Below are 12,746 nucleotides of genomic sequence, written 5' to 3'. Positions count from 1 at the left end.
CGCTAATTTGTGATATCTCACTGCTTGGAGAGGGTACCAGTACCAAGGAGGACCACAAGCCCCAGCAGAACTGGAAACCTTTTTCACAAAGCGCAGTAGAGTCTTATATAAATTTTAGAGTTCATAAAAATCGGTGAGTGAGTGGGATCACTGGCAGGGAACACAGCATGTGAATTGGCTCTACTTATTTATTTATGGACTTTTTGCACAAGTTGATTTATGGACTATTATTAGTGTTATTGGACAGATCTGTTTATGTTGCTTGTTATGTTTTTTTTCGATTTATTATGCAGCGCTCATCTGCCAACATTTATTCATTTATCAGGGTCAGTACCCTATGTAGAAACAGCAGCTACATTTGTAATATTGTGTAAATAATATATTAATTTTGTAAAGTTATAGTACACAATCACGGGAAAGAATTTTCATAATTTACCAGAGCACAAGGTATAGTCCCCAGCACAGGACATAAGTTTAAATAACCAAGTTGCGCTGCCTTCCCGCGGTATAGTAAAGTTACCAAGCAAGCTGTGCTGTCTGGAAAGGCTGAGCAAATCTCTGAACTAAATAGACATAAATACAAATCCTTTGGCAAGTAAAACATCTCCTTTATGTGTAGGAGTGTGAATTCAGCTTTAAAATGTACTTAGCACTGTATTTATATTTTGTATTATTTGCTCCTGCTGGAAGACTGTACTATTCTTTTATACTGATTTTCTTTTTGTAACTTGTGTTTACTGCTAGGTGTGTGCAATACTGACAACTTCAGCTTGCTTTCAATCACCATTGATTACGGTCCATTTGGCTTCATGGAAAAATATGATGCTGGTGAGATTTCAATGTTAAATATGATGTCAATGAATGTCCACATTTGTGAAGTGACCACAGGCCAAACTAGAACCTAAATCTGATACTAAAATGCTTGGATACAACCCTGCTGCAGGTTGGGGTTTGTTGGTAAGCCACATGAATCTAGGGTTGCCACCTCATAGTTACATAGTTAGTCTGGCTGAAAAAAGACAAAAGTCCATCTAGTTCAACCATTAAAAAAAAAAATTATAATCTTATACCCACAGTTGATCCAGAGGAAGGCAAAAAAAAAAACAACCCAGCAAAACATGGTCCAATTTGCTCCTGCAGGGAAAATTCCTTCCTGATCCCCCTGAGAGGCAATCGGATATTCCCTGGATCAATAAATATTCGTACCCAGTTATATTCTGTGTATCTAAGAAAGAATCCAGGCCTTTTTTACAGCAATCCACTGAGATGGCCAGAACCAACTCTCGAGGGAGTCTATTCCACATTTTCACAGCTCTTATTGTGAAGAAACCTTTCCGTGTTTGGAGAATAAATCTATTTTCCTCCAGAGTGTGATGTGATGACCTCAGAGTGAATAACTCTACAACGAGTTCACTATATGTACCACTGATGTATTTATACATGTTGATCATATCCCCCCTGAATCTCCTCTTCTCAAGAAAGAATAAATCCAGTTCCTCTAATCTGTTCTCATAGCTGAGCTCCTCCATGCCTCTTATCAGTTGGTTGCCCTTCTCTGTACTTTCTCCAGTTCCCCAATGTTACTTTTGTGAATTGGTGCCCAAAACTGAACTGTGTATTCCAGATGCGGTCTTACTAATGATTTGTACCGGGGTAATATGATATCTCTCTCTCTGGAGTCTATACCTCTTTTAATACAAGAGAGGATTTTGCTCACTTTAGAAGCTGCAGCTTGGCATTGCATGCCATTATTAAGCCTGTGATCTACCAGAACTCCCAGATCTTTCTCCACCATTGATTCCCAGTTGTACTCCCCCTAGTATGTATGATGCATACATATTCTTAGTCCCCAAGTGCAGAACCTTACATTTATCAACATTATACCTCATTGAGGTCGGCTTGTAAATTGAAGACATCCTGTAAGGACGTTATTCCACTGCACAGCTTGGTGTCATCTACAAAGACTGAAATGGGATTTTTAATCCCAGACCCTATATTGTTTATAAATATATTAAAAAGTAAGGGTCCCGACACTAAAACTTGGGGTACACCACTGACAATCCTAGACCATTCAGAGTATGAATCATTAACCTCTACTCTCTGAATACGATCTTTTAGCCAGTTTTCTATCCACTTACATACAGATTTTTCCAAGTTTGTAGACTTTACCTTACACATTAGCCGTGTGTGGGGAACTGTGTCAAACGATTTTGCAAAATCCAAGTATACCAAATCCACTGGCACCCCTCTGTCCAAGGTTTTTCTCACCCCCTCATAAAAAGAAATCAGATTTGTTTGACAACTTCTGTCTTTCATGAATCCATGCTGTCTCTTGCCTAAAATATTTTTTTCCAGCAAGAACTCATCTATGTGGTCTTTTATTAAACTCTCCAGTATCTTCCCAACTATAGAAGTTAAACTAACAGGTCTGTAATTACTTGGTAAAGATTTTGATCCCTTTTTAAATATTGGCACCACAATAGCCTTACGCCAATCCAGTGGTACTATGCCAGTCATTAAAGAGTCCCTAAAAATTAGAAACAATGGCTTTGAAATGACAGAGATCAATTCTTTAAAACCAAACACATATGAATTACACAGGTTCTGAGGCTAATTTAATGCAGATAAGGCACTAAGTGAGTTTATTTGCCACCTTAATCAGCCACAGAACCTGTGTAATTCATATGTGTTTGGTTTTAAAGGGAAGAGGTGGCAACCCAACATGAATCCAAGTGTAGATTGGACGGACCATCAGAAGCAGCACATACTTACCAGTCGGGTGCCATGCCGATTGACCACACCAATGCAAGTCAAAAGAATTTTATGACTGCTAGAGTTTAAGTGGCCTTATACATTAGATCAGTGCTTCTCAATTATTTTCTGTCATGCCCCCCCTAGGAAGAAGAAAACATTTTGCGCCCCCCCACGCGACTGTAAATAGTATCATTTGTCTATAAAATTGTACACCTCTGCATAACACTGTATCCTAATTAACGTATAAGAGAATAAAAAAACAAAGAAATGTGGATCAATTTACAACAAAGAATAGTACCCTGTCAGTGGGGAGAGGAATAGTGCCCCATCGTTGGTGTCAGTGGGGGGGAGGAATAGTGCCCCATCGTTTGTGTCAGTGGGAGGAATAATGCCCCATCATTGGTGTCAGTGGGAGGAATAGTGCCCCATCGTTGGTGTCAGTGGGAGGAATAATGCCCCATCATTAGTATCAGTGACACCAATGATGCGGCACTATTCCTCCCACTGACACCAATGACACTTGCTGACCCCTGTTGCAGTATGGTGCTGCTGCAGCCAGCATATGTGGTTGCAGCAGCACCTCTGCACTGCACACTTACCGGCTTTTCCCTCACTCGATTTTCGCGGGTCCGCTCGGCTCCGCCTCCTCGCCCGTGATTGGCCGCCTGTGTACCTTTCCTGAGCTACAGTTCTGGCGGCCAATCACCGGTGAGGAGGCGGAGCCGAGCGGCAGGAGTGAGGGAGTGGCCGGAGTGACGGAAGGAGCAGCGCTTCCTGGATGGATCATCGTGGGAGCCAGTTAAGAGACAGCAGCCCTCTGCCCAGCCCTGTACTTAGTGTCCCTTCTGTCAGAAGGGGGGGGGGCGGCGACGCGCCCCCCTTGACGGAGCCTCGCGCCCCTATAATCTATTAGATTATAAGCACATACACACTTATTTTTCATGTGAGCGTGCTTGTGGACAGGGCAGGCCCCTCCAGTGCTCCCTGGAGAACAGTAATTCGTTCAAATAAATAAAATAATCCATTATATTAATTCTACAGGACACAGGCTGAGCATTCGTAAACTGGGTTATAGGTAGGTACCTTCAGGTTACTGCAAAGGTGACATTTTTTCTGGTAGTGTCCTGTGATGATGGACCTCTTCTCCCTTACAGAGTTTTTCTGTGGTGTACATTAGTTTCTTTTTTTAGGCTTTTTGTCTCTTTTATTTTCACATGATGATCTTGCCAATAAGTCAGATAAGTCTGTTATACATGCAGTTGCAGCGCAGTGGTACAGGCTTTTAGGGGTTAAAACAGGCACTGAGGAGGCAACATTAAGCCTCTTCACTGCCTGTAAAATACCCTCTGAAAAATGTTCTATTAAGTCTCATTGACTTAATTTTCAGCAAATGACTCTTCCTAAATACCGAGGTGGACTTGGTCTCCCAGATTTGAGAAAATATTATTGATCCTGGTTTTTGACCAGAATTGTTGATTGGTGCACCCATAGTGTAATTAAAGCCTGGGTATTGGTGGAACTGGCCTTTTCTCCCATCCAATTACTGTCTTTACCATGGATCCCGAAACCACTAGATTCAAAGGCGCTGTCATCTTACACTTTGATAGGCCCTACACTTCCTACCTTTCATGCGACTTGTACCAACTATTCCATATCGTCAGAGAGAGGACCCCTATTGTTGCCGCGCCATAACTCTGAATTCTCACCTGGCTTGGAAAGAAAGCTCCTCCCAAAAAGTAGTCCCGAACCCTCCATGCAGGCCTTACTTTTCTTTGACAGAAGTCAGTTTTTAGATCAGCTGGCCCTACCCACATCCACTCCTAAATGGACTGTTCCTCTGTGGGCCTACTTCCAGATTCGTCGCTTTCTCAATTCACGGAGAGATGTATTCTAGACCACATACTTCCTTTTGAAATGAGTTATACAGCTTTTTCTCCTCAGTCCCATGTCATTTCCTCTATCTGTATCACCCTGTTTAGGGACTATGAATCAATTTCTAATGAGGACTAGGAATTTATTTTTTAAATGACTCACATAGTTTCTCTGAACTTTGCCATTCAGGAAAATGGGATCAAATTGCAATCCAGGTGGTCCCGCACGCTGACGGTGTTGCAGCAAATTTTCCGATGGCCCCAGACACCTGCTGGAGATACCATTTCGAGACCTGGATTTTGCTCCATATTTGGTGGAACTGTCCAGCTTTACCACACTTTTGGACCTCAGCACTTCGCCTGTCTCCTGTCTGCCTTTGGACGTTTCCCCTGCACGATTCCTCTTGCATTGCACTATCATGCCCAAGCAGTAATATCGGAAATCCTTAACCATGCATATGGTGAATGCAGCCAGACTTTGCATACCAATCCATTGGAGATCACCGCAACCGCCTACTGTAGGCTAATGGTTTGCTCATCTTGAAAAGATTACAGAAATGGAGGAACTGATTCACATTTCTTATGACAGGATTTCTCAGTTTCATACGACATGGGCATGTTGGCTTCATTACATGACAACACCCAAGTATTAGACATTGCTCAGGGGTGGTGAGGGATAGGTTAAGATCGTCAGGTTGTATGTCTGCTGGGAGAGTGAGTCCTTATTGGGTGGGCAGCAGGACACCTCTGGTTCCCCTTTACTATACTTTTTATGAGCACTTGTACAGGGCCTTAACCCCCCCCCCCCCTTTCTCTCTTTTCTTACTCTCTGCTTCATTAGTTTACTGTCTAGTCTTCAATATCTTTGATATAGTTTCTTTTTTTTCATAGGAGCTCTCTTTACTGACAGGTCAAGCCCCTCACTTTTTATGGCAGGGTAAGGAATTGCTGAGATCCACTTGAAATTGCTTTCTTGTTTAATATCTGTTTCAGTATTCAGTGCTGATGCACATTTTGGATGGATAATTGATTTTCCACTTTAACATCAACAGAAATGTGTCTTTCTGGAAACATATTTTGCTTCTTACCTCAGACACATGCATATTTTGCTGTTTTTCTGCTAAACCTAATACTATGATGTGATGGTACTTCTCAGTTCTGTTTGTGTACCTTGAGCTCAATAAACTTCTTTATGGAAAAGCGTTCCACTACGAATCACTTTGCAGAGGGCTAAAGCAAGTGTAAATGAGGCCTAAAAGATTATTCCTAGATTGTAAGCTCCGAGGAGCAGGGCCCTCCTATCCCTCTTGTATTGAACTGTATTGTTGCTGTATTGTCTCCCGTTATATTGTAAAGCACTGAGCAGACTGTTGGCGCTATATAAATCCTGTATAATAATAATATCGCCTCACTTTAGAGAGATTTCTACTCATTTCCTGTTGTGTCTCAGGAAGTAAGTGGATATCTCCCCACATATGATTTCCTATTTATCTAAAATTAAGAAAATGTTTTGCCAGGGAGATGCACTTTAATATTTCAGGGCAGCAGAAATCCCGAAAACAAAAACATTTCACCAATGTGGAGTAATATATTCTGATGAATACAAAACCCAAAGTTCAGTCTTGTTTTCAACAGCCATTTTCAACCTTTGCCCCCAGCACGGAAGGATTTAAAGTATTTTGGAAAGAAAACAATGTTTAGGATGATAGATGAGCAGTCTGAAGTCACTGCAGCTTACTCACAGATTACTCTGGTTAACATAACATGGAAGGTTTATTATGTAGCTCTAGAAATCAATTGCCTGACAATTTGTGCCTGTAAGGAAGATGATGTTGAAGACCATCTGGAAGTCTGCAGCCCATCTTATCAAAATAAACAACCTGTAGCTTGCAGCACTGTGCTAGGAAAGGCTTAAGTTCCTCCTAAATTTCCAGTGTAGTTATCAAGTCAGAAATAATGGCTATTGTTGAACTGGCTGCTCTGGCTATTTATTTTAATTATGTTTTTTTTTTCCCTTGTACCTCAGTAATACATGGTGTGTTTGCTTTAAATAGATTATATTCCAAACACATCTGATGATGAAGGAAGGTATAGGATCGGAAACCAGGCCAACGTTGGAATGTATAATCTGAACAAGCTGCTTCTAGCTTTGAACCCTCTTATGGACAGCAGACAAAGGCAGCTGTGAGTAATCCCCCCCCCCCCAAAGTCATAAACACCCTCATTCTGTCTGCACCTAGGACCCCTAGACGTTGGTACTGTGGCAAAGGGGGCAGCCAGCGGGCGTGTGTGTGCTTTCCTGTGCCCTCTTTGAAGATGTTGATACTGGGTCCCTGGGAGGATTATGACAGCTTAGAAAAATGTTGTGTTGATGAATGACCAATGACAGATGGAATGAGCTGTTTATCTTAGCGGTGGAAGGCTGACCCATGCTGGAGTGACAGCTTTGTGGAAGCATAATGAACATGCTAATTCATCCTAACTTGTATATATAGTAGCGTTGTTTCTTTTTTTATGACTTTGATCTAGGTGGGTCTTGGCTGCATCTTCTGTAATGTGCAGATTTCTCTTCTTAAGCCAGCCATACATGGATCAAAATTTGCCTGCAGGGTCTGGTCAAATTTTGATCAATGTATGGGCTAGCTGGTTGTACACAAGTTGATCTATCAATCAACTTTTGTACAACTAGCCTGTTGAGTTTTTCCTGACTGATTAGTGCCAACTATAGCTGGCAACACTGATCAGTGGCGTCCCTAGGGGGGTGCGGGGGGTGTGGGCCGCTCTGGGTGACACCATCACAGGGGGTGCAGGAGCAGGATGCCAGCTTCTGGGCTCTGTGAAGGTCCTGGCCAGTTATTGGGGTGATCCCGGATTCCTGGAACAGTGACAGCTGGCCCTCGGTGTAGTGGTAAAATGAGTATCCTGGAACCATGAAAATATGTATCCCCTGAAGAAACTGGGCATGTGCCGGTTTTAGGCCGAGAAGCCGAGAAGCCGATCTCTGACTTTAGCACAGAGCTGCCACAGTTAACCCCTTACAGGATGCAAACCGCGGAAGCTGATCCCATGGATCACTATGGGTTGCAAGATCAGTTAACCCCATATAGGTTGAACCTATACGGGGTTAACAGATCTTGCAACCCATAGTGAAACCGGCACATGCGCAGTTGCTTCAGGGGATACATATCTTCATGGTGATACTCATTTTACCGCTACACTGGCACCGCTTCTTCCTCTCTGGAGGCACGACACCAGATGTTACTGCACCGGGTGACACCAACCCTGTTGACGCCTCTGACACTGATCGTTGTATTCTTCTGGCAGGGAAGGCTTCCTGCTGGCAGAATACTATAGCTCAGTGGGAAGAATTCCACCATCCACAGCAAAGGTGGATGGGGGAATCGGCTCAGTTTTTTTTCGTTCAACCCGTTGGTTGAACAAGAAGCAAAATGAGTCATGTATGGCCTGCCTTAGAGTAACAACCCATCTTTTTTATCAAAACTGGAGCACAATAGTCTTTTAGGTAAATAAAAAGTTCAATAGGAGCAATTTGGTACTGACCCGAGAACTGATAATTTTCCTTAAATCAGAATTTCCCTGTATCTGAGCACCACAAACCAAAAACGCTGTTTGATTAATTTTTAATATTCAAAGCCAACTCTCCCATCCATCCATATCTCCATGCTTTATTTTGCTGAGAAATCACTTTGAAAAACATCCTCCTAGCATTTCTGGCTGTGGCCATCTTGAGTAAGGGCAGCTGATTCATGTAGCATTTACTTCCTGGAATTTATTTGCCCTGAGCTCAGGCATGCAGGCAGGGGGGTGTGATTAGCTAAGAAAACCTCTCTACCCCTCCTGAAGACTCCTGGGAATATGGTATAATTTGCCTAGATATGAAAAAAGTAAATATGATACACTTTCCTATTTACCAATGTTAGCAGCATGAGGATTAAAAATAGTCAGTGTTGACTGAGAGGGTGAAGTTCCGCTTTAATAAAGTTAGACCTTACATTTTATATAAATCCCACATTTGTCTAGTTTTCTACAGGTGGTGAGGGGTTATTATTTCTGTATGTGGCCCTGATTGATTCACCCTCTCTCTTTGTCCTCACCAACATTAAAAATCTGGGAAAAGACAGCATTTTAGATTGTCACCAGAAAGTGAATCTTCAATGCAGGCCACTGTTTTTCTGTCACTTTGGAAGGATTTCCTACCACTTCCTGTTTGGGTCTACCAGACAGGAAGTGAATAGAAATCTCCCCAATGCCACACAGATGGCAGAAAACCCGACGCATATTTCAGATTTCATATAGGTCTCTTAGCAGGTATAGTTCACCATACATTTTTTCAGATAGCATGTACTAAAGCTGTCCATAGATGAGTCACTTTTTTCCATTCAACCAACGGGTTGAACGAAAAAAATGGACGCAATTCCCCCGTCTACACATTCAAATTGGGTAGGCAGCACAGTGGCTAAATGGTTAACACTTCCGCCTGTCAGCACTTGGGTCATTGGTTCGAATCCCAACCACGGCACCACCTGCCTGGAGTTTGCATGTTCTCCCCGTGCCTGCATGGGTTTCCTCTGGGTACTCCAGTTTCCTCCCACACTCCAAAGACATGCTGGTAGGTGAATTGGTTCCTGTCTAAATTGGCCCTAGTATGTGTATGTATGAATGTGAGTTAGGGACCTTAGATTGAACGCCTCTTGAGAGTTATGGACTGATGACTGATGTGAATGTACAATATATATGTAAAGCGCTGCCTAAATTGACGTTGCCACATAAGTGCCTGAAATAAATAAATAAATCCTCCCCATTGTCTCTTTGTATTTTGATGGGGAAGGGGAGGGGTGGAATGTCCCTGCTGTCAGAATACTCTGGTCAACTATGAAAACAGGGCGGTGGAATAGAAGTCGATTAGCAGATCTACTTCTGTTAAACTACAGAAGCCATACATGGATTGAAATTTGGTCGGTCCCTGCTGAACCGCCCGAATTTCAGTCCATGTAAGGCCAGCTTTAGGGTGGAATGTAGGGAAGGTAAAAAAGTAGTAAACCGTCTTTATGCATATTGGTTTTCTTAACAACAACAGCAGAGGGAGCTATGTGACAGCTGTAGTTATCTATAGATGTATATTGTAAAAAAATCATTAGTAGTAGAATGCAGCACGCAGAAAAGATGTGATATACCATTTTCATCATTTAATAAAGATTTTCAGTAATAAGGCAATCATGTGGAACAATTCATGCCATTTCCTGATGAGCCTCAAATCCCAGTTGTTGCCGATGCATGCTGAGACTTTTGGTTCAAAAGCAGGATAGAGGGCTGCTCCATATACTATGGGGAAAAGATGAGTGTTCCTATCATTTTCAGGTGTTCTGCATAAACATTTCACTATCTTGCATGTAAAACTAAATAAATTATCTGATTCTGTTTCAGAGCTTCAGCTGTACTTACAGGCTTTCCTGACCTGTATTACTACAGGTAGGTTGTTGTTTTTTTAGGAATGTCTGTTTGTTTTTTTGCACAGTAGTCTCATATCGAAATGAATAGGTTACTAAAGTTACAAAAATTCTCGTAAGACAGAATACAACTTTGTAAGTGTAATGTTAGGTATTGTATTGTAATGTGTTTGTTCGTTTCCGAGCATGCGCAGTCTTGGTCACTTGATCTTTTACGGATGAATACTGTACTGATTAAACGGAAATAGTTTGTTCTGTTAACGTACGAGAAAACATTTTCGTGCTTGTTGCCACGGATATTTTTGCATGAACTTTTGCATGATCGGCTCTCAAAATCTGTGTACTAACGATCAGATTATCAGACGATCGCTCCGAGAGCTGTATTTTTTTGTCCATTTTTCTTGTCTGTACTTTAGATTTTTCCTAAACTGGGGACAGTTTTAGTAATCTGAGTTTGCAATCTGTGTACAATGTTGTCTAATTTGAAAACTATGTAGTGGAAGGGCTTAATTAAAGTAGAAATCCAGGTAAAATGTATTGTACCATGCAGTGGGGCTGTGCCTGCACTGCATGGGTTAACTGCTTGTTTTTATCCAGTGGTGATAAGACCAGAGATATATTTACCTAATCTGCCCATCCACTGAGCGCAAGACTGGTCCCTGACGCTTGCATGCTAGCGGTCTTTTGAATGGACTGTTCCTGACGTCACCAATAGACCGTCTCTGGAAATGAGGACGGTAGGAACAGTCCACAGCTGGACATGGGGGAGTGCTGTTTTTGGGAGGTTTGAAGGATTGGGTAAGTATAGCATATTGGGGCCCCCCTGGACAAAAGGAGCAGACAAAAAATGTTTTACCCAGTGTTCTGCTTTAACTTGTTAATGACTGAGGGTCATTGATGCCTGGATGCTCAGGTCAAGTTAAGTAATATAAGCATGCTGCAGGTAGGTTGACAATAACTCTGAATAACTTGCACACCTAAATTTAAAAATATTTTTTTAAGGATTTATACCCCTTTTATTTGATACATTGTTCAATAAATACCGTGCTCAGAATTTGTTTTCATAAGCTGACAAATGAACAAAAATGTAAAAAAAATGTACGGCTTATAATAATGTTTTCAATTAACTTTTTTTTTTTTTACAGACTTCTCTAATAGCCTGCAACCTGCCTAATGCTTCTGTCAATGGCAATGATAGTTGAGCCCCATCTAATACCTGCTTTTTTTGTGAACACAGCCATGTGATAGTCAACTATGATTGGCTGTCATAATGATCAGATGACTACACACTACGTTCATTGATTCCCAGTCGCTGTATCTGACAGTCTTACTGTCAAATACAGTACTGTTAAAGAACTAGCAGGCAGTTGTCCAATGTCCTCACAAGGCATTGTGCCGAGGCATATTAAAGTGAAACAAAAGTCCCACAGTAAAAAAAAATGTAAGAGTTTTTGGCAAAAGAGACATACAGGGTTTCTCTTGCCAGTAAGCCTCAGTTCTCTCTTACAGCCTCCTTGCAGCCACTTCATGTCTCCAGGTACTCCAGTGATGGGTGAATGGCATTTCCCAGAGTGGGTTTCCTGATTCTGACAACAGTGGACCATGCCTGTGTAAGGTGTATTGAAATGGCCATCAGTAGTTTCCATTGGAAGCCTGTGTAACAGGGTGGCAACTCGTTATCACACTTGGGAGATGGGAATAAAGCGGTGCCACCCGATAAAAAAGGAAGTGCCCACACAGTGATCTTTATGACAGAATCCTTAGTTCATATTTTAATGAAAAAGTAGAAAAAAAACCGTGCTATTAGTACTTACAACTAAAAATAACTAAACAATAAGTCAAATTTAGTCAAATTGAATCAGGAAAGCAGCTACCACCCAACTGTGCAATCACTCCACTGTGGTAATGAATCAAAATCAAATGCTGGTGAAGCGCTTCTATAACATAACAAATCAAATATCATATAACCTCATATCATAACCCTTTATCATAAACAGATCCCCCCAGTATTCTTTTGTGAATATGCAAAAAAAAAAAATTATATATCTCTCTCTCTCTCTCTCTATATATATATATATATATATATATACACACACACACACACACACACACACACACACACACACACACACACACACACACACACACATACACAGTATAGCTTTTAAAGCACAAAAAAACCCCCAAAACATATAGTCCAATGTGAAAATCCCATGCACCAGCCAATCATCGTGCAATCTTCAATCGATATATTAATTCTTCTGCTTTCATGAGATTTTAGTGGCTAGATTTACATCTGCTGTAGGTATTCTAGTCTTCATTACTGTCACAAATGTTTATTCACACGCTGTTCTTGTTTTCAGATTCACAGAACTCTTTAGAGCCAAGCTTGGCTTCCTAGGTGGAAGTGAAGAGGACCTGTCATTGATCGCATCCTTCCTTAATGTATGTTATACTTAACAGAGTACAGAATGTGAAGAAGTCACAGATAATCTTATGTCACATTGTGGTCTTTCTTCTAAACAGCTGATGGAAGAAACTGGGGCTGATTTTACAATGTCATTTCGTCACCTTAGTGAGATTACTTTAGACCAGCTATCCAGTCTCAACATCCCTCAGGTATGTGAAGATGAGAGAGAGTGTTGATACACAG

At 41.5% G+C, this 12,746-nt stretch overlaps 1 protein-coding gene across 1 annotated transcript in view; it reads left to right on the top strand.

Annotated features, from left to right (window-relative positions):
• Positions 1-12,746, top strand: part of LOC149449139 (uncharacterized) — a 91,198-nt gene that overhangs the window by 54,469 nt on the left and 23,983 nt on the right. The window contains exons 12-16 of the mRNA XM_089693787.1: positions 745-828; positions 6,680-6,809; positions 10,071-10,115; positions 12,457-12,538; positions 12,620-12,712. Of these exons, the coding sequence (XP_089549913.1) occupies positions 745-828; positions 6,680-6,809; positions 10,071-10,115; positions 12,457-12,538; positions 12,620-12,712 (434 nt within the window). The remainder of the gene's footprint in view (positions 1-744; positions 829-6,679; positions 6,810-10,070; positions 10,116-12,456; positions 12,539-12,619; positions 12,713-12,746) is intronic.

This window comes from Staurois parvus, unplaced genomic scaffold (genome assembly GCF_062004578.1).
Source record: "Staurois parvus isolate SC_StPar_1 unplaced genomic scaffold, SC_StPar_1.0 ptg000636l, whole genome shotgun sequence".
Lineage (NCBI taxonomy): Eukaryota > Metazoa > Chordata > Amphibia > Anura > Ranidae > Staurois > Staurois parvus.
This window is presented reverse-complemented; position numbering and strand designations above follow the sequence as displayed.